Source organism: Cantharellus anzutake (assembly GCF_015039405.1).
Source record: "Cantharellus anzutake strain C23 chromosome Unknown EI90scaffold_1, whole genome shotgun sequence".
In the NCBI taxonomy this organism is placed as follows: Eukaryota; Fungi; Basidiomycota; class Agaricomycetes; order Cantharellales; family Hydnaceae; genus Cantharellus; species Cantharellus anzutake.
The window spans coordinates 2479993-2501878 of NW_024066951.1; the positions used below are offsets into that span (position 1 = coordinate 2479993).

General features: G+C 49.0%; 4 protein-coding genes and 1 non-coding gene across 5 annotated transcripts; 4 read left to right on the plus strand and 1 right to left on the minus strand.

Moving 5' to 3' along the window:
• Positions 1–778: 778 nt before the first annotated feature.
• On the plus strand, positions 779–1667 carry EI90DRAFT_3010975 (uncharacterized protein; the record flags this gene model as incomplete). The annotated part of the gene is made up of 4 exons (XM_039056428.1): positions 779–926; positions 1089–1143; positions 1178–1265; positions 1407–1667. 4 exons carry the CDS (start codon positions 779–781, stop codon positions 1665–1667), a joined length of 552 nt encoding a protein of 183 aa, XP_038924075.1.
• A 2748-nt stretch (positions 1668–4415) lies between these two features.
• EI90DRAFT_3114937 (uncharacterized protein) lies at positions 4416–7900 on the plus strand (the record flags this gene model as incomplete). Its single annotated transcript, XM_039062723.1, has 5 exons — positions 4416–4586; positions 4645–4790; positions 4844–4991; positions 5046–6638; positions 6686–7900. 5 exons carry the CDS (start codon positions 4416–4418, stop codon positions 7898–7900), a joined length of 3273 nt encoding a protein of 1090 aa, XP_038924076.1.
• A 1462-nt stretch (positions 7901–9362) lies between these two features.
• Positions 9363–9937, plus strand: EI90DRAFT_3028645 (uncharacterized protein). The gene has a single exon (XM_039058071.1). It carries the CDS (start codon positions 9472–9474, stop codon positions 9904–9906), a length of 435 nt encoding a protein of 144 aa, XP_038924077.1. The 5' UTR covers positions 9363–9471; the 3' UTR covers positions 9907–9937.
• Positions 9938–11516: 1579 nt separating this feature from the next.
• On the plus strand, positions 11517–12059 carry EI90DRAFT_3114939 (uncharacterized protein; the record flags this gene model as incomplete). The annotated part of the gene is made up of 1 exon (XM_039062724.1): positions 11517–12059. The coding sequence occupies one exon, from the start codon at positions 11517–11519 to the stop codon at positions 12057–12059; it is 543 nt and encodes a 180-aa protein (XP_038924078.1).
• Positions 12060–16768: 4709 nt separating this feature from the next.
• Positions 16769–16842, minus strand: EI90DRAFT_t7. The gene has a single exon. It is a non-coding gene; the product is annotated as a tRNA-Thr (tRNA).
• Between the last annotated feature and the right edge of the window lie 5044 nt (positions 16843–21886).

The following is a 21886-nucleotide window of genomic DNA, read 5'->3' on the forward strand; positions in this document are numbered from 1 at the left end:
TACTGGATGTTGTTCATCAACAATGAAAGCCAGACATAATGTGCACTTCCAGGTGATTCCCTAAGCTTGAAGATTCTTCCCACTACAACTGATCTGTCGTCTGCTGAATATTTTTTGTTCAGTAAGCAAGATAGTGAATAAGGTTGGTCCTAACCCTGGAATGGACCGGCTCCGCGACCGTGCGCCACCCGGATCATAATTAGGAAGTTAATGTGAATCGATTATGTAACAAAAATTAACACTCTAGATTGAATGAAGAAGCGCGCTAATGTAGCGACAAATTAACGCCGCTTGCCCCGTTACTTAATATCACTCGGCACGAAATCGGCATGATGATCGCTACCCGATGTTGCCAGTGTCTATTGGCGACTGATCAAGGACAACCTTGCTTGCATACGCTCTCTCTTTGCCCCCAAACTCGTCCTACTCAATTCCAGAAGCTACAGTTTCGGATATGATTGCGCCAACATACTTTCAAGATCGTTACCTTGGCCGATGGCACTTGCACTCGATCTTGGGGTACATAGGTTGGCCCAGGAAGCGAAATGACGCCTACCTCTGTCTGGAGCATATATTCACCGTTTCCAGCACTGTCCCTCTATCCGGAGAATCAGCGTTTCGGTCAGGGTAATTCACGATCTGGGCGAACCCAATAAGGGGGACCATTTCCTTACCCCTTTGTCCTTTTGAATGACGGTGACGCCGGGATTATTCCTTCATTCCGTGAATTTCTGGCTTGTCAGAACAGTAGTGGGAATGGAACATTCAACCAGGAAAAATGGTTGAGACGAAAGAGGACCTCGTGCGATATTCCCGAATGTGGGAGACCCTCAAGCACGCGTTTGGGTTGAGAGTGTTGCAGCCTAAGCCATCCCCCTTTTCGCTCATACCGGTATCAGCATTTGGCTTTTCCCTTGGGCTCTTAAGTCAACGCCGTTCAGCTTGTTTTCCGTATTAGAGCGGTTTTATCTCAAGACTGCTTCTGACTAGCCACCTCCTTAGCCAGGTGGGCAGTCATCACGGTACCCATCACTCACATAGGATACCTTCTCCGCTCGAGTAACGACTCTGTTCAATTTCATCCGTAGAATTTCTAGAGACGACCATTGCACCTCTGCGCGTTGAACTCATCAGATTTGTACGGTAAGACCATATTTCCACTTAACCTAGGACCAAGGTTGGCCAATGATACTCACCGAGGTACTCTCCATCATTCACTCTTGGGAATTTCCTCCGTCATCGTCCAGTCTTTCGGCTCTATCGGTGTAAGTTGCCTCAATAGTCTCTTCTTTTCGTCTATGAATTCCTCACGTCGCTAGCCTGGCTAGTGGGTCGATCTGACTACCAACGCTACCTGCACGCGATGTCCATATGCATCTATTGATGTCTAGGATCCCTACTGACAGGACTTCTTGACTCTGGGGCGCGAATATGAATGGCGGAGCCTGACATGTCATCTTCAAGTTCTAGGGGCTGGGCTCAGTGGAATCAATTCATTTTTTGAGAATCGCCGTGTTCTTGTACTCGATACAGCGATCTGTCTCAAAGCATGTGTGAATCGTCAAGGGAATCATGGACAGTGGGAGTTCTTCGGGACCAGGCGAAGAATGATGGGTGGCTTCGTCATCCTTTTACCCAAACCGCCTTGGAAAAACAAAAGCGGCTAGAAGGACGTGATGCCGGCTCCACCAGAAGTCTACATAGGATGAAATTGACATCATTGTCAGCTTTAGACATCAAATGCCGCTGAGCGGGGGCACTTGGCCATCCACCAAGACGATTTGATCCCCATCATCCTTCATTTTCATGAAACTCAAAGTGGGGACAAGGCCACGGATATCGACAGTATCACCAACTCTTTTAGAGTGTAACGACCTTCTACCGCTTAATCCAGAAAACCATTTTCCTATCAACCTGCTATATGGTCGCTCTATCCGAAGAGCGTCGTCTCTGTTTGATATTGATCGAAAATATTGGCTAATGGCCCGAATAGACCCCAAGAATAAAAGCTTTCGTATAAGTAATCGCAGATGCGGGAATAAGATGCTGGGATGAAAGTGGTCAGTCATCAGAACAATTGCACGATCCCAAGATCAGAATAAGGGCCCCAGATGACTCCTATATCGTTCACCTTAAAGAGCGGTGCAAAGCGGACAGCAATGGGCCTGTTGGGGATTTGGCTGACATTGGGCGCCTATTTTTGTGCGGATTTGCCGAAGAAGCATGGGAGCATCCGGTATGATAGGACTCTGAAGGAAAAGGGGGTCGAAACACGGAGGTTGGTTGGCGGAAGGCAAAAGAGATAGTTTGGCGCGTAGTGCCAAGACGATTGAGACGCAGGTGCGCGAACATGCCCATGCCGTTCCACCCAGACCATTTACAAACACGCTGCCTAGACACATGCGACCCGACACACAGGTGAATTCGAAATGGTTGTCCTGAGAAATTAACGTTTCGGGGGTTTTAAAAAAGGAGGAAGAAACGAATCGGCGATCTAAAAGAAAAATCAGTTATATTCAGGGAAAACCAGTAATGACGACAATGAGACATCGGCGGAGTCCTTGTCACAGTAAAAATGCGGTAGCAAATCAGTCGCTGTCGTTTCTGCCTGCTTTCCCTTACAAGTGTCCAGAGGTAGGGCACTTGACAAAGGGCGAAGGGAGAGTGAGGAAAAATAGAAAGAGACCGTTAAGGGAAACGGCATAGTGAAGGGCACTAGGATGGCGGCGAGAAGAGGCGCGAGGGCAGAGAAAGAGGGATAGATCGCATAATCATTGGTTGAGCCCCTTGGACTGAAGTGAGTGTTGTGTGCACCTCAGTAAGAACCGGCGTCGCATTAACGAACCGCGGCCCAACCGCTGTGAGACCCTTCGATATTCAATAGCACCGAGAGAAGTGAAGGCGATGTTCCTTCAACGCGCCCACTTGGTGTCGAGCGGTCTCGAGACACATTTCGGTAATTCTGAAGTCCTGTGACCGGTTGGACGTCAGGCTCAATTTCCAGGCATTGTGAGTACAAAACCCATGCCTGAGTAGGAGTGCCACATGGAGACCTGCATGGGTTGGACGTGTAAGGGCCAGGGGCAGGTTCCCCATACTCACATGTCAACAGGGATACGGAATGGAGTGTCGCAACGAAATTGCGTCGGAGTATCTCAGCCAGAGTGAGCACAACCGTATGGTAACGTTATGTGTCGGCTGGAGTCAAGCCTAGATGTTGGCGAGCACCATAAGGATTGGCCCTAGAAGATTGACATGGTGATTGACATGGGGAGTGTTAAATAAGATAAATTTCGGGCCAGGTGATCGTGTAGTCCTAAAGGGCCAGTGCATAGTTGGGAAACGAATGCTAATTGCTGCATTTTAAAGACGCCAGAATTTGGCGAAAGAGCCTGCGAACTTCAACTTGCGAGGGAATGTAATTTCTGTGTCGGAGTTGGCCGAACATATTGCGACGACCCCGACGGATCTCAGTTCAAAATATGTATAGCAGAACACCAGGCGTTGTTTCCGTTAAGATTATTTCACGAAACTGGGCTACTGTACTGAGTATCGGAAACTGATTATGTCGGCGCATCAACAAAGCCTATCAACCAAATTGAAGCGCATCGCCAACTGCACACTCTTTATGATCTCGATATTCCCCGGTGGCTAGTATACACTCCGATTCAGTGCCAAGTTATCCCGGCGGGGCATCCCTGTCTTCCAGTGGTTTAGTACCCCGGTACATACATTACGTCAGGCACACTGTCCTATACTTGGATACTTTCAACTATTTCGTCATTCTCTACTCCACGATCCTGATATTTTTCTATGGCATCAACTGTCAGCTTGCAGGTGTGTTTTCAGCTACGTATTTGACAATGAGACCAGAGCGGTAACGTAACGACAGGTATCAAGCCTGATATATACCTGCCCGCGGCCCATTATTAACGCGCGCAAAGCCGGCGCTCGGCCACTTACCGGCATCCTACTAGTAAAGCTGATTGCACTCCAAGACCTGATGAAAGGCTAGACCGGATCCCCTGCCTCCACTGACATACGTCGCGTGCGCGTGCTCCACCGGCGCTTACCGCCAGCTCTCTGTACGAATCGAGCGCAGTGACCAGTGCCTCCATATGACGTCCCGATAGTCCTTGCTCGTTCATATCTAGTTCTTATTCCTAATCACATTCATCCTGCTTCCAGTTCTAGGCGGCATGATACTGGGTCATGCCACCGCTGGAATTCGCCGCTGATACTGGATCAGAGGTCCGTATGGTGTCGACCAAATAGTCAATACATATATCATATTCTTCCTCAACCTTCCATAATAAGCCGGAGGCCTCGTGGCTCTAGCTTCTGAGCGTTTAGGGGCTCACACGTGCGTTGCGCGCCTAAAGCTCTTTCCTCCATCTACTTGTCCGTTGTCGACCATGTCGCTGCAGCAAGGGGCTGAAACTCCGAGGCAACAGGCAAAAGATCTCCTCGCAGTGGGGGGTAACTTGGCGGTTTTAACTCTTGGAGGTGTCAATGCCACGGCTGATTGGTGTCCGCCCCTGAAGAATGCGACTAGTGCTGCACTCTTCATCTACGACGAGGTTAACGTTGGTAATGATTATGCTCGTTTACGAGTGAAAGCTCACGCCGATTTGCGCCATGTAGAAGTTCAGGGAGAACGCAAAGGAATGGGCTGGTTTCGGTGAATACGTAGCGAGCACCATGGCCAACGTATCTTCAGCCATAAAGTCCGATGATGTATCAGCGGAAGAGGCAAAGCCATGGGTGGAAAGTGCCACAGAGCTTGATGGGTGAGTCTATCCATTTTGGCAGTCTTCGATATCGTAGTTACATCAAGTCCCAGCGCGTTACAGAAGATTAAGTCCGAAATTGAAAGACGGGAAAAAGTAGAGAAACGATCGACTCTCAGAAAAACATTCTCCTACTTGAAAGACCCGGGAAGAATTAACGACTTAAAGAAAGATTTTGACAAAGCATTGGCATCGTTTCAGGTAGCTTTCCTTACAGTATCCTTCCATAACCGTTCTGATTTCCGGCCGATGCAGGTTAGGACGAACTTGATAACTGGCGCCAAGTTAGCGGCCATAGAACGTTGTCTACACGAAGACAAAATTCTCGATAGTCTCCGATACCCTCATCTTGCTCATGATGATTCCACTCAGGCGTGCCTGGAAGACACTAGGGTTGATCTCATTGAGCGTATCATGGCATGGTGCCGCAACACTGAGGATAGCGAGAACCGGCTAATGCTGTTGACTGCTGTGGCCGGTGCTGGCAAGACTTCGATTGCACTCACGATAGCAGAACAATGTGCCAGCGAAGGGGATGTTACCCTGTTACTGCCCTTCTTCTTTAAAGCGGGCGAACGATCGCGGCCTGATTTTCTATTCAGTGGCATGGCTCGAGCTTTGGCAGACCATGACCCCGTTTACCGCACTTTCATTACCTCTGCTCTTCGAAACGATCCTAGTCTCTCAACAGCTTCATTCGCGACGCAGTTCAAGAAATTGGTGGCTCCGTCTCTACTCCATAAACCTCCGCCTTCTGACCGTCCTATGGTGATCATCATCGACGCTTTAGATGAATGTGACAAAGAAGCGTTCGAATCCCTTGCCGAAATTCTTGGGGATGAAGTGCCCAGGCTACCATCTTCCATAAAATTCTTCATCACATCGAGACAATTTGATCTCGTGAATCGCTACCTCTCCCCCAATTACCCTATTGATCGTCTCACTATCGATCTCTTGGACGAGGCAAATGTGCGGGACTGTGCTAAATTCATACGCTTCCAGCTGCAAAAGCTAAAGAAATTACATTGGGATCTACAGCGTAATCTTAAGGACGAGGATAAAATGGTGCAGGAGATCTCGGAACGAGCAAATGGCTTGTTTATCTGGATCAGCACCATCTTTCGCTACATGAAGATGACCAACCAGGATCCTATGGGGACACTAAAAAGTCTGCTTGACACTGGTGCCAAACGACCAGAGGTCCCTGCTGAGAAGATGATGGAAGACTTGTATACAAGCATCTTGAAGAAGTGTGCTTGGGAGGATGAAAATTTTGCGCACGATTACCCAATCGTGATGGGAGCAATCTTCGTTGCTCAGGAGCCTCTGTCCATCACAGCATGGGACACAATTTTGTCACCTTTCCTCAAGTCTTCTGTTCGATATGCATTGGCCGAACTTGCTCCACTGCTCTCAGGAATTGAGGATTCTCACATTCCGGTTTGCATCTTACACCAATCTTTCCGCGATTTTATTGTCGATCGGATCCATCCCCAAACAATCAGCTCGCATTGCCCTCCCATAGCTGTGGGGGTGGAGAATGCCAGGGTCGCCCTGCAATGCACCAAGATTTTGAACGGGGGACTCTGCTCTGTAAAGGGCTTAGGACAGATCGAAAACTTGTCCGAAGAAGTTGAAATGCCGCGCATTCCTCCATCGGAGTTATCTGAGCACTTTCGTTATGCATGTCGCCACATCGTCCACCACCTAAGTGGAGTCAAGGGACCATCAGAGGAGCTTGCTGGGTCAGTTGGTATGTTTCTGGGTCGGGAAGCAACTCGGTGGGTGGAAGTCTGTGTGAGAATGGAAAGCTATGTCAGTATCTTGTTACTTCCTGAGTGGGCCAAGGTATGGGTTATGAATTGTGTTAAAGAAACTGCCTCATGGTCTTCTAGTTGGCTGTTGACCACAGGGCTGTTAGTGCACTGGCTGATGTGCTTACCAAGCTTCCGGGGACTCTGCAATTTTTTTCAAGACCCCAGGAGGCATACAAGGCAGCAAACGATTCTGTTGTACTTTGCCGTTACCTTGTTTCTGTGGACTCAAACTCCTACACCCCGGATTTGGCCAGGTCACTAAACAATCTATATAATGCCATTGATGGACTCGGACAGCACTCGGAGGCACTCCCAATCATCGAAGAATGTGTCAAACTCCAGCGCCAGTTGGTTGCCGTTGACCCAGGATCATACACCCCGGATTTGGCCGGGTCACTCAACAATCTACATATCGCTCTTTCCAATCTCGGACAGCACTCAGAGGCACTCCCATTCATCGAAGAAAGCATCATACTCTACCGCCAGCTAGTTGCTGTTAACCCAGGATCATACACCCCGGATTTGGCCATGACACTCAACAATCTAACTAATGCTCTTTCCAATCTTGGACAGCACTCGGAGGCACTCCCATTCATCGAACAAAGTGTCAAACTCTACCACCAGCTAGTTGCCGTTAACCCAGGATCGTACACCCCGGATTTGGCCATGTCACTCAACAATCTATGTAGTACTCTTTTGCTTCTCAGACGGCACTCAGAGGCACTCCCATTCATTGAAGAAAGCGTCAAACTCTACCACCAGCTAGTTGCCGTTAACCCAGGATCATACACCCCAGATTTGGCCATGTCACTCAACAATCTGTATAATGCTCTTTCCAATCTCGGACGGCACTCGGAGGCACTCCCATTCATCGAAGAAAGCGTCAAACTCCGGCGCCAGCTAGTTGCCGTTAACCCAGGATCATACACCCCAGATTTGGCAATGTCACTCAACAATCTATATACTGCTCTTTCGGATCTCGGATGGCACTCGGAGGCACTCCCATTTATCGAAGAATGTGTCAAAATCCGGCGCCAGCTAGTTGCTGTTAACCCAGGAGCATATGCCCCAAAATTGGCCATGTCACTTAACAATCTATATAATGCTCTTTCCAAACTCGGACAGCACTCGGAGGCACTCCCATTCATCGAAGAAAGCGTCAAACTTTACCACCACTTAGTTGCTGTTAACCCAGGAGCATATGCCCCAAAATTGGCCAACTCGCTCAAGGATCTACATAATGCTCTTACCAATCTCGGACGTCATTCTGAGGCACAAATGGTCCAGATTTGAGCATGTTCTCCTCGTCATTGCATCGGCCACTTTACTGCCTGCACATGGCAATTGGTATATTCGGCTCGACATCAACCTCAATTTTTTGCAAACCATCGAAAAAATATTTACAGGGTTGGCCACGCTACACCCATAACAAATCACAGTTGCAGCTTTCAATCCTAATATCGTATCCATTTCCTTTAACAAATTTTTTCTCATTGGTGTTGTACTGATCTATGTTTCTGTATCACGGATGATGTCAAGGTTAGGATCGATCGATGATGCAAATTGGTTGAGACGAAGCCCAAGTCGATTGGCGGTCGAATGCCGCGGCCACTTGGTTCACTTAGTCAGATTCTAGCTTACCGCGCGCTGTTCCTAACACTTTATGACCCAACCCAAATTTCGCTGTTTCGAATCCTATGATGACTGCCCATTCCTAGTTCAGGTACGACCCGTGTTTGACCAGCGCTATATTACCACGTCTTGTATGTAGATAGTGCATTGTCATGTCTCCTGGTAACCACTTGTGCACTACATGACCAGTGCTACTACTGGATGTCGTTCATCAAATGACGAAATCCAGACATGATGTGCACTTCCAGTGATTCCCTACCTTGAAGACCCTTCTGACCGCTATGTCCTCTCCTGCCAAAAACTTTTGTTCAGTAAGCGGGATAGTGAATCAATAAGGTTGGTCCTAACCCTGGAATGGACCGGCTCCGCAACCGTGCGCCACCCGGATCATAATTAGGAAGTTGATGTCGATTACTATGTCCATCTTCGTGAATCGATCAACATGAATTACTTAACACTCTAGATTGAATGAGGAAGCGCGCTAATGGAGCGATAAATTAACGCCGCTTGCCCTGTCACTTGATATTGCTCGGCACGAAACCGCCGTGATTATTGCTAGTCGGTGGTGTCTTGTGGCATCTGAGCAAGGACAACCCTGTTTGGCAGATAAGTATCCTTGTTCATGTTCAAAAGTGCAATCCTCAAAACCCCACTTCTACAACGAGCTCAGTGGCAGACAACCCTTTGCATATGCTCTCTCTTCGCCCTCCAACTTGCTCTAGAGGCTATAGTTTCGGATATGATTGCGCTGACGTACATGCTTCCAGGCTCGCCACATTGGCTGATGGCGCTTGCACTCCCAAACTCGTACGGCAACACGAATGACCTAACAACACCTACGGATGCACCAGCTCTCCCAGCTATTCGATGACCTGGATTATTCTGAGAGCCTTCGGTACCCTCCAATCTACCTGCTGTGCGCGTGATACTCGTGGAGGACCCAGGGAATGCCAGTGAAGTATTCGAGTATTCGACAGCGTCATTACTAAATCCAAAGGGCCACCTAGCCTGCTATTCCTATCCCAGCCTGTGCATTAAATTGGATACAGTATTACCTCACATTGCAAAGCAGATGCCGTTCCTCAGTAGTGACATCATAATCCCCTTTCCACAACACCACAATTCCCAAGTACTCTAGGTTTGACCGTGAACTCTCCTGCAATTGACGCTACAAAGCCTCAAAGTCATTGCAGCCAATCTGTGTGGTCAGTAGCTTTGGTTCCTGAAATAGTATGGCGACTGAGCACTGGAAGTGCATGTGCGCACTGAGCAAAATTAAGATGCCAACGGATCCACCACAATCTCTGTACCCAATCTTCTCCCACTATTGCTCCGGTCGTCATTCCGGAAAGTGGGGCTATAGAATTGCTCTTATAGCTCGATATGTACAACCCCTACAAGCAGCCGCGGACGAGATTAATGGTTACGAAAGCGGTGAAGCGGTCGCATTCGCTGTTAAACAGTATAACAAAGCAGAGGTTTCCCGCGTTTTTGAGGAAATCAAGGTAAAGTGGCCAGGAGCTGTGATCCACGATGCTATCCACAATATCGCACATAGAATCTCGAGACCATTCCTGCAACTGACCCAGCAGATTACAGGCAAGCGTTCCACCGCTCCTGGTGCCGTTGCTTCGTTGTTAAGTGGCCTGCCCTTCGCGTTGGGCTAATAATGTTTTTGGCCGATTGAGCATATGAAAACCAACAGACGAATCGGCTCAGATAAATATTCTGGGTGGCTTTGTGTTTAATTCTATCGTTCCGCGAGTACTTACGCCATTAACGAGCTAGGATACCCCAAGGCGTATTGATATTTGCGTGAGCGCTTGAACATTTTCTGCTCTCCGACATTCCCCCAGACTCAATGGTTAAATTCATAGTTCTGCTTCAGCCGCATGGAGAGCCCTTCCGGCGTTTGCTGCACTTTCTGCAGAAAAACATCGTGTTCGATCGCTGTCATGAAGCCTGAATAAAAAACAAATTTGGGAAGGATAACATTCATGTAGTTAATCGCGAGTCTAGATTTGACATTTCAAGACAAAACGTACTCAGTAGTGGAAGATGCAGAAAGCGTTTGGTACTCCGGAGTGGGACACGAATCCAGATATCGTTTTGAACCCAGCAGATGTCGCCGTGTATTGACCTCTGGACACAGCTAACGGTCCCATTGCAGGCGTAGTGATACCTTGCCCCTCAGCATGGACATGGGAGATCGGTACGTCATATCGCACAGGCCCGGAAAGAAAATCGTCGTCTCCGGGCTTTCTAAGTATATTGGAGGCGGTGACGATTTCACCACGCTCCGCAAACGTCATAAGCAAATCCCGCAGCGGGATTGACTTATAGATTTTGAGCGGACATTCCACGGGATGGTTGGGACCACACTGTACACACCGTCAAGGACGTTCCAACCACGTCAGCGTTCTCTGCGACCTGATTAATTTCTCGTAGGTGGTGCATGCAGGATCTCCTCGAACCAAATAACGCCTGGACATAAAAGACCACCGCAGAGATTACAGTGGGGCGGGTCCTCTAACGATACACCTTTCACCAGGCTTGATGCATGGCCAAGTGCGGGACGGAGAAGATCAGCGTCGTTATGTTCGCGATGACCACATGAGGTGCAGAGTGTGTCTAGCACAAAGAGTTTGGTGGATTGTGTGACATAACTTCTCTGTACGCGAGACCATGGGTGACGGTAGTGTGTAATTCGTGCAAAAAATAACGGAATTGAGGCACGGAATCGAATTTGAATAAGGAGTGGACCTCAGGACCGACGAACAATGTAGGCCGGGGCAGACAAACCCGATATGACAAAGGGAGCCCAATTTCTTAAAAAGTCTCACGGGTCGGAGCGCGCGAATGTGTAGAAAGCACATAGGAACGTGCGACACCTATCACGGTGTAGTGGCTCGAGCTAGGTGTGGGAGCGAGGATGAGAAGGGGTAGATTATTAAGTATGGAGGGCTGTAAAATAAAGGGGAAATGAAATAATTTGGTTTAAACGAAGGGATCGAGTAAAGTGCGAAAAGTTCATATGTGAGGGGGGTCATGGTCCGGTCATGACAGAAGGTGTTGTACGGAGTTGTCGGCCCGTGTCCTGAATGTATGAGTGGTCGCACTGCCACGACACATCGGGGCCGCGAGGCAATAAACCTGAACAACGCCCTTTGCCAAGTTGTTGTGGAACCTGTTGGAAGTATGTTCACCACCACAACAAAAAACTGTCGAAATCTCGCTCGGGTATCTCAAAGTGCCATACCGACGCCATAACCGTCTTATGCCCCAAAATGAAGGGCCGCAAGACCCCCCCACAGGTCCTCTTGTGAACCTGGGGGGGCTCGAGAACGTGACCAACGAAGCATGGGCTAATTTTATGCGCAACACCCAAAATTCAGAAGCAACTAGTATTAACGGCTCAAAAAAGAGGCCGTCGGACTCTTCGCCCCTGCCGAATCGCGCAGCACCCTCAGTGCCGAAGACACCACCCCAGAAACCCAACCGCATATTGCAAAGCGTGACTGTCGAAAAATTTGTAACATCGATCAACTCTGCTTGGGAAGCTGCCACTAGATTAAAAATGGAACTCTCACCACCAACGCTAGATGAATCGGTCAAAAAGAAAATCGAGGATATCTATGTCATGTTCGGTGCGCCCCTCCCAAAGTTCCCAGACATAACTCCCCTGTCCATTGCCCTTGAACACGCTACTGCCACATGTAAGAGCTTGGCTCAAATGAACGCTGAAGGAGAGAACGAAGGAAGGTCAGTTGGGAGGTTCAAACGAGACCACCACCAAGCTGTTCCCTGGTTCTTTAGTTAGGATGGGGAAGTGTACTAGTGTTATTTATTGTAAATATAGTACCAATCCGAGTGTTTTGGCTAATTCTATTTTTATGGGTTAGTTTTAAAGTTCCTGAGAATTGACTTACAGATAAACCGAGCCCTGCGGAGCTGTTTCTTTATTGAAATTTATTAATTTGTCTAGGTGTAATTCTGTGTAGCGTTGTTTAATTTGGATTTAAACTTGAATTTAATCTTCTACTTGGTGAAGTTTCAAAGATTCTATTCAGTTAATGAATTTGGATTCTGTCTGGAGTGTCCCTTGAGTTTGTTTTATTTTTGTCTTATTTTATTGCTTGTTTTAACAGTAGCAAAATAACTGTTTTGTGTTTACACTTTGAAATCTGGAGTGTTAACCAGCTCTCCTCTTGAAATATCTACTTAATATTTCTCTCCTTTATTGCTGCCTTTTACTACAGTGGCAATCTTAACTGTATATCACTTTTTCGCACTGGAGTGACAACCAGAAATGCTTGAGAAAAATAATACTCTATTTTCTTACTTCTCTAAGGGGGGCGAAAAGTCGCAGAAAGGGTCTCCCTTTTATACTCCTTGGGTCGCCTTCCTTTTTCACACTCTACCTTCTATTTACAGGATTTATTTACAGTGTATTTTTCTCAAACTGAATAAAAAATGAAATTTTCATGCTATAGTTCTACTGCACTTATGCTGCGCTGAACTGCGGTTCTACTGCGGTCAGACTGCACCTAGAATTCTTATTGTCCTCCCTCACCTAAGCTATTTTAATGGTTAATTGGAACTTGACTGTGCTGTATTTGTCGCAGTTACCTATTTCAAATTCCCTATATATACCATTAAATTTGCTATGACTCGATGATTCTGAATTCAAACTTCGCATTATTATGCATATGGCTGTGCTGAGACCTTCAGCTGATTTATTCCAATTTTATTTAGTGACATTTACTTAAAATGAGACTGAAATGATAAATGAGTGAATTATTCAGGTTTAAAACTGAAAGAACAAGTTGCTAGTAGTCAAGAATTACTCAAACGAATGTGTTATAGCTCTCCACTTCATTAGAACATCGTTCCCTAAAATTCCCGCCATGGTCCGTCGTAGTTTAGTGGTTTTCGTGAATTTCGTTCATATTCCCTGATTCCCTTTTGTATTATCACATCCTAATCCTCCATATGTATTGTTGGTTGTTATAGTAGGTTGTCCTTGAAGATATCATATTTTTATGTATTTTATTTAGGACTCTGGACCTCTTGAAGCTGTTTTCCCGCGCGTTTTCAGGTTTCTAACTTCATGTCCTTGTATCTCATTCATTTCTGGATGTTTTCTCACGTTCTTGGTATCATAAATTTTCATTTATTCTCACCTTTCCAATGGTACTAAGATTGTGTCCTATTTCCTGGTATTTGTTGAGTTAGCAAAGATTCATGCACACATTCGGTAATCACGTGTGTCGTTCCCATAGTCGTTCATATGTGGGAGCCGTTTTCGTTTAATTGTTTGGGATTTATAATATGCGTGGGTGTTTATTTCTTTCATATGGGCTTCTGTGATTTATTTCAGATTTTTCCCTCATGATCTAAGGTTGTTTTGCACTTTCCGTGCTTTGTTTTGACCGGGCTCTTCCTTATTTGGACGGAAATTGGTCTTTGCGATCTGCCGAAGTGCGGATCTCGGTTCCAACGGCCGGTTCCCTGCGCATCGCCACCCTCACGTGTCATTACACATGATGTGGATTTCTATATTCCCGTCATGGGTATAGCTTCACAACGGCTGGACCGTTTGGGCTGAAAATTTGCATATCTATAGTTCCCCATTTTTAATAATTTCTGTGTAAATTTCGTTGTATGTTTTAATTATGGATCCTATGCAAACATCGTCTTTTCCCTGAGCTTGGACTTTTGATGTCGCTATTCCCATTATTGGATATCTCATTAACGCATGATCCTTTTATTATGAAACTTTGGGAGGATTAAGTTTAGATCCCTTCCTTTCTAATGGGCTATCAAGCTTGTCTCGGTCGTTACTAGTTAATCTTCGCGCTTGCCTTTTAGACATTGTCCTCATTTTGCAAGGGTTTTAGTCATATCTCCGTCGTTTATGGGTAGTTTCCCTTGTAATTACTCTCATTGGGTCCGTTTGGGGGACATCTACATTTCCTATTATAAACACGACTTTGACTTTTGCATTAGTTCCTGAGGAATCCTTGTTCCATGGTATTTCCATCCTTGGCTACGTGTGCGGATGTGGGAAAGTAGTTTTCGTGGAGGTTCTCTGGTTATTTTTATAGTCAAATCTTGGTCGATTGTCCTAATTCCTGGTTTAATATTTGCTATAAATTCCCCCGAGAATTCCGTCTCGTTGGTGGTAAGCTTGAAGTATTTTTGCTATTTTTCTTTCTTTCGATTTATCGTGCACAGTCATAATAATTCGTAAAAATTCGTAAAATTCGTTAAAATTCAGGTCCTTCTATTTTCTCATATCTACTTGTCGTATGAGGTTTTGTGATTTATCTGGCATATTTCCATAATGGGTTTCCATAGTGTGGCCATTATTTCTCCTACAACGCTACCCTTAACAGCGGAGCTAGTGAAGGCGAATGAGAAAATAATGCAGACACAGGAACCTGCAGCTAACATGCCGAAAACAGTGAACACCATGCATTCTGCACCAGCGCCCTCAGTACAATCCCCCACATCCCAGAACAACAACCACCACACCATCATACACTCTGCAAACCCCATCCCAATCAAACCAACCAAGAAACCAGATAATAAACCGCCCCAGCCAACACTACCCTCCCAAAAGAACCACCCTAGCCACCTGATCATTGCCACCGACCCGCCGCTTCCTATTCACAAGCATAACATACAGCCCGACACAGTCCGATGTATTAATATGCTACTGAAGGAGAAGCAACCCATGGCGAACAAGCAAATCTTGGCTGCATACTCCTCTGCGCGAGGCAACATCGTTGTTGTTGGAGCAGTTGGAACACACGCAGTAGACTTAACACCCCTCAAAGAGGAAATAGTCAGCATTATCAATGATGGCCAGCCCTACTGAACAACTGCCTGGCAAGACAAAGCCCTATATCGGAAAAAGCTCGATGGTGTCCCCACCAGGGAGACGCCAGGAAGCGACCCATACAACCCCGAACAAATTCTTACTCAACTTCAAGATGGGTATGGCCCGCTCTGGGACCAATTCAGCCCCACAGCACCACCATCTTGGTTGGCCAGCGATGTGAAACTACGAACAAGTCAAAGAGTGTCACTTGTATTTACGTTTGACAGCTTCGAAAAGGTGCAGCAATTCCAGAGCGCCAAATCTTTCTATATCAGGTACATTGGCTACAGTCTCTGACTACAAAGACCGGCCCTGCCCAGTTCACTGTGAAAAATGTGCGTCTCTCCACCACATGTCACATCAGTGCAAGTCCGCCCACCTCTGCCACGTATGCGGTGATGAGGACCATATGACAAATGACCACCCTGAAGACCAACCACCGAAATGCATCAACTGTAAGGAGGACCACCTGTCAACCAGTCGCATCTGCCCGGTATATTGCAAGAAGGCACAGATCATGCCTAAACTATTGGTAACAAACATGGGAAAGACCTCCGGACCCCCTGCTGTCGAAGTCTCAATGAGAGACAGCCCATGATCGGACCTCTGCCCCTTCTCCTTCCTTACATGACACCCACCCCCTGATGCCACAAACCAGAGGATTATGCTTTAACCTGACATCACCCACCCGCCCTTCCTATTTTCCCGTCCCGATGACCTCACATGTAAACTCGATGTAGATTACAGTAGGGGTAGCCGCACTGTTGCGTCGTCACGCGACCGCGGGGTAACAAATCAGAGTACAACAACAACAATAAACCTGAACCACCACCACCACTGACATAGAGGCTGGAGCCTTATCTATCACGAGGATGCCACCAGAGAAACGCGGATGGTTTCTCACTCCGGGAACTTGTTGGAATTTGCATGTGGTCTTTTAGGGAAACCTAAAAGTTGGACATACTGGGAATTAAACTCCAGTCCTCTGGATCGCGAACTCAGTGTGCACAGCCATTACACCATATGCCCTGATAGGCTGAGGTGGTTATTTCAACACACCCCCTTCACATTGGATCGATGTTATAAAAATGGGGCCTAATTGGCCCATTTCTATAGCGTTCGGGTGCAGGAGGGGGCCGTGACATTGAGAAGATGTTACAATTAATGTAACAGATGTTGTAACAGTGGTGTTTACAATAACATGGACATCGGGTGTTTTGGGTGATAATAGTTGGTTCTTGTTGTATTATATACATATCACGTGACTTTGTACTGTACAGAGCCCATAAGAGGCTAGAAATGGGAAATTCCCATTTCCATAACAATCAACCATGTGATCCACATGTGACCCAAACCACCAGGGTTCCAACAACCCGTGAGCCGTCACCCCCTGAATTCATATTCAGGCCAGACTTACTGCTAATCTCCTACATGTCCATGTCATGTGGTCTGAAGCAGCCGGATTTGGGTCCTTAGTGCTCTGAGCTACACCCCCTGAAACTTTGTCAGGCCGGCTAATTTAATGCTTGACTTCACGTGCCCAGCTCACATGGCAGCAACCGGATTTGGGTGTGCTTGGTGTATTCCGCAGAATGTCCACCATGTTGGAATTTGCATGTGGTCTTTTAGGGAAACCTAAAAGTTGGACATACTGGGAATCGAACTCCAGTCCTCTGGATCACAAACTCAGTGTGCACAGCCATTACACCATATGCCCTGATAGGCTGAGGTGGTTATTTCAACAGAACTGGCCCATTTCATCTCTCTTTTGATCTGCCAAAGGACTTCATTGACTAAACCTAAATGCCCCACCCAGCACGTTCCACAACGCTCATGTGCATGTGAAAAGAAAATGTAAAATACGATTCCAAAAGCAACTAGAGTATTTAAATTGTAAATATGTGAGATGTAAGTCTAAACAATGTGTCCAGCTATCGTACTTCATAACTATGACCCAACCTTCCCAACCCCCCCAACGACCCAACGACCCAACCCAAGCCTCCCACCCCCTGACCCAATGCCCAACCAATTCAAAATTGTATAGACACATAATGTCAGGGACAGCTCCGAAAGCGGCAAGGTCCCGGTGCAAGGGACTTGATGGGACAGGTGTCGGCTATGCGTAGTGGTGGTCCCGTTGCAGGGTGAGCGTCCCCGACCACTTAGGCTGAAGTGGGAAGTTGAGAAGAAGGCTGCTTCTTCTGTTCCCACCCCAGGCGCTATTATATACATGCAGTCAGGGTCACGTGGGAGAAGCCACATCATCTCTGCACACAGCCGCGTCTCCCTGGGTGTCTCCCTGGGAGATCCCAGAGGTGGCCGCTCAGTAGGCAGGAGTGTGTGCGCGGCGCATGCAGCGATCGGGGGAGTGGGGTTAGGTACATAGTGGTACATGGAGAAAAGGGAAATCGACCATAGAATAGAAATAGAGAGAAAAGGGGAAAGTGAGAAAGGAGGGATGGGGGGTGATAGTGGGGAAAGCAGAGTAGGGCAGTATGGCGCGGGGTGTGGTGCAGGGTCAGGCGGGTGTGCCCTGACACATAAACACACAACTACCTGTGTGTCAGGATCCGGACCCCAGCTGGGAGTGGCCGGAGGGCGAGGCCGGGTGTGGAAGCTGGAGTACTCTCCCCAGGTGCTAACTCCTCGAAGTCGCTGAGGGGACTGGCCTCAGCCTTCACAGGGAATGAGCTGAGAAGAAGGGTAAGCTTCTCAGCCCCCTGTGAGGCCGACACAAAAGGACCCTAGGAACTATACAGTTCCCGCTTGCTGCCGACTTTCCATAATGGGTGTGACCCGTGGGAAAGTTCTGGGCAAGCTGCTCGCCCAGAATGTTCCCACGGTTGTGGCTGTACATTTCTGGGCGAGTCGCTCGCCCAGAACGTTCCCACGGGTTCGCGTGCACGTGTCATTATGTGAAACAGTGGGGGGAAGGATAAGGGGAATGGGGAAATGTGGAGAGAGGGTGGTTAGGAGAAGGGTGAGGGTGTCTGAGGGTGAGTGGGGTCAAGGGCTGTGCCCTGACATCACCCCCCCTCTATGCCACTTCACCTCGAAGTGGCTGATGTTCTTGGTTGGTGGGGTCTTCTGGTCCTTGTCGGTTTGGGGGCTGTGGGGTGGGCTTGGTGAAATTCCTCCACGAGGTCTGGGGAGTGCTCCAAGTTCTCCCAGGGAAGCCATTCATTCTCCGAGTGTGGCCAGCCAGTGAATTTGACGAGGTACCAGAGTCGTCCATACCTATATCTGGAGTTTAGGACCTTTTCTACCTCATACTCCTCTTCCCCATTTACCACATCTGGGCCTGGGCACGGGTCGGCTGGGCGTCCTGTGATTTCGTCTGGGAGGTAGGGGCGGACGTTGGTGACCGAGACTACTGGGTGGATCCCCTTCTGCTGCGGGGTGAGTTGCAGCTTTACCGCTGCTGGGGATACTACCTTGGTAATTGGGAAGGGGCCGATCCATTTGTGGTCGAGTTTTTTGGTGGGCCGGTCCATTGTGTAGTTCTGGGTGCTGAGCCAGACCCTGTCCCCAACTTTGTACCTTGGTGCTGCTCTCCGGTTTCGGTCATAGTACCGGGCCATCTCATCTGCTGTGTGCTCCAGGGCTGCTTTTGCCTCTTCCTGCATCTTCATCATGCGGGAGGCGAAGTCATCAGCTGCTTCGACCTCTGATGTGCGGGTTGGTTCGGTTCCCATGCGTGGGTGTTGCCCAGAGTCAAGCTCGAAGGGGGTGTGGCGGGTGGAGGAATGAACACGGTTGTTGTACGCGAATTCGGCAAGAGGTAGCCAGTCAGCCCAGTCATCTTGTCTGTGGTTGACAAACACACGGAGGTAGGCTTCTATCTCCTGGTTGACACGCTCTGTCTGGCCATCAGTTTGTGGGTGGTAGGCCGTTGAGGGGGATAGCTTAATCCCTAGAAGGCTTGCCAATTCCTTGGAGAACCAGGAGACAAAAGCGCTTCCCTGGTCACTGAGCACTTCCTCTGGGAGGCTGTGGTGCTTCCAGACATGTTCTAAGAAGAGCCGGGCCACGCCTGCCGAGTCCATAGTGGTGACTGTGGGGATTGCGTGGATACGCTTGGAAAGTCGGTCCACCACCACCAGGATTGCATTGTACCCTTTGGAGTCTGGGAGCTCACCAATGGTATCCACCGAGATCACTTGCCATCTGCGGGAGGGGATCTTGTTTGGGATCAGCTTCCCCACCTTCCGGGACGGGAAGGACTTCACTCGGTTGCAGGTGTCGCACCCGGAAACATACTGTGCAATGTACTGAGCCATTCTGGGCCACCAATAGTTCCGGGAGACGAGCTCCAGGGTCTTCCACCGCCCAGGGTGGCCGGTTGCCACTGAGTTGTGGTGGAGTCGCACCAGGTCATGGCGGAGTTGCAGGTCTTTGGGGACATACACCCGTCCTCGGTGGAGGACCAGCTCCCCCTCCTTCTCCCATTCATCCGATCTCAGAGTCCCTTTCTCTAACTCCCTCAGCGCCTTCACTACTCCCTCATCTCTGTCCCTCCCCCTGCATATCCTATCTAGAATGTTCGCCTCTTCCCCTTCCACCACGGCTCCTTCTGTGGCCCTGACTTCAAACCAGTCCGGGCGTAGGAGGGTCATGTCTGTGTTGTCATCCCTCCCCTTTGGGTGGTCTGGGCGACGGGAGAGGGAGTCCGGTTTCCCCATGAGTCTGCCTGGCTTGTGAATCAGGTGAAAATGGAAGCGGGAGAGGTAGAGGGACCACCATGCCTGGCGTCGGTTCAGCCTTTGAGCTGCCCGGAAGTAAGAGAGGTTCCTGTGATCAGTGTATATGTCAAATCTCTCAGGGGTGCCCTCAAGGAAATGACGCCACTCCTCCAGGGCTCGGACTATGGCAAGCATCTCCTTGTCATAGATCTCGTAGTTCCTCTCTGCATCCGAGAAGCCTTTCGACATGAACGCCACTGGGTGGAACTCCCCATCAGGTTGGAGCTGAGAGAGCACTGCCCCCATTGCAAAGTTCGAGGCGTCACACTCTAGCTGGAACCAGCCTGTGTCTGATGGGAAGGTGAGGACAGGCGCCGAGGTGACAGCCTCCTTCAGCCCGTCAAATGCCTCCTGTTCCTCCTGCCCCCAGGTCCACTGTTTCGATTTCCGGGTGAGAGCGTGGAGGGGTCGGGCCTTCTCAGAGAAGTCCTGGATAAAGCGGTGGTAGAAGTTGACAAACCCGAGGAAGGACTGGACCTCCTTGACTTTTGTGGGTGCTGGCCAGTCCGTTACCCCTTGCACCTTCACCGGGTCCATGGCAACATGGTTCTCTGAGATGACGAGGCCCAGGTAGTTGATCCTCCACTGCTCAAACTTACACTTCTCCGGTTTGAGGAACAGCCTCCGGCTCCGCAGCGTAGTGAGGACCTCCTGGACTACCTTTCGATGTTCCTCCAGGGTGGCTGTGAACACCAAGATGTCGTCCATGTAGCAAATGACGACCCCTCGGTCTATAAAGTCCCGGAGGATGTCATTCATCATTGTTTGGAAAGTGGCTGGGGAATTGCAGAGCCTGAAGAACATTACCATTGGTTCGAACAACCCTTGGTTGGTTGCAAAGGCTGCCTTCCACTCATCTCCTTCTTTGATGCAGACGTTGTTGAAGCCCCACCACAGGTCGAGGGCCGAGAACCATTTAGCCCCTCGGAGGCGGGTGAGGATGTCGGAGATGAGGGGGAGGGGGTAGGAGTTCTTAACCGTGATCTCATTCAGCTTCCGGTAGTCCTGTACAAGCCTTAGGGAGCCATCCTTCTTCTTCACAAAGAACACTGGGGCCCCCATGGGGGACTTGGATGGGCGGATCCGTCCGTTGGCTAAATTTTCTCTGAGGAAGTTGTCAAGCTCCCCCTGTTCCATAGGAGATAGTGGGAAGGTTTTTCCTCGTGGCAGTTTAGCATCAGGGACGAGGTCAATGGCGTGGTCCCAAGGCTTCCGGAGGGGTAACTGATCAAAGGCCTCTTTTGAGAAGACGTCCCTAAAGTCCTGGTAACATTCCAGCACCACCTCCTCAAAGGGTTTGTCCCCTAGGGTGGTGTCCTGTGCCCCTTGGGCCATTCGCTGCGATGGGGTAGTGGCTGCCCTCAGATTGTGTCCCCATCCTGGGGGGATCACTGCTGCGTACACCCCATCCCCAGGTTCCACCCGGAGGTCGGGGTCCTCTGGGGTCACCGGTGTCACCTTAGGACTCTGGCAGGCGGGTGGGCAGCAGGACATGGTGACCTTTTGTCGGGCCCAGTCTACCTCCGGGTTGTGGTGCAGGAGCCACGAGTGGCCGATGATGACCGACTGCCGGCCCAGGTTGGTTACTGCAAAACGGGCTCACTCGGAGTGTCGCCCGAAAGTGAGGAGTGCTTCCACCTCCTCAGTGATGGACCTGTTCTCATTTGGGGTCCCATCTACATTATGGACTGGGATTGGTTGGGGCAGGGGGGTGGTCTCCAGGTTGTGTTTCCGGACGAACTTGCGGCTGACAAACATTCCTGTAGCTCCGGAGTCCAGGAGGGCTGAGGTGGTGACTGAGGTGAGCGAGGTAGTCGTGGTCAGCCTCACTAGGAGGTTGAGGGATCGAGGGGGGTGTTTAGACAGCACGTAGATTGCAGGTGGGGGACAGCGACCTCAGCCAGGACCTGCCTTGGGTCTGTTTTGTTGCGGTTCATGGATGTGGCTCTTCTTTTCTTAGCGATCACTCGGTACAGCTTAGGCTGCGCAGTAGTTCTGGAGTTACCATGGTGTCTACAT

What these genes read in the sequence shown, in the direction of transcription:
- EI90DRAFT_3028645 (XM_039058071.1), top strand. Translation starts at nt 9,472, where the DNA reads ATGGCGACTGAGCACTGGAAGTGCATGTGCGCACTGAGCAAAATTAAG.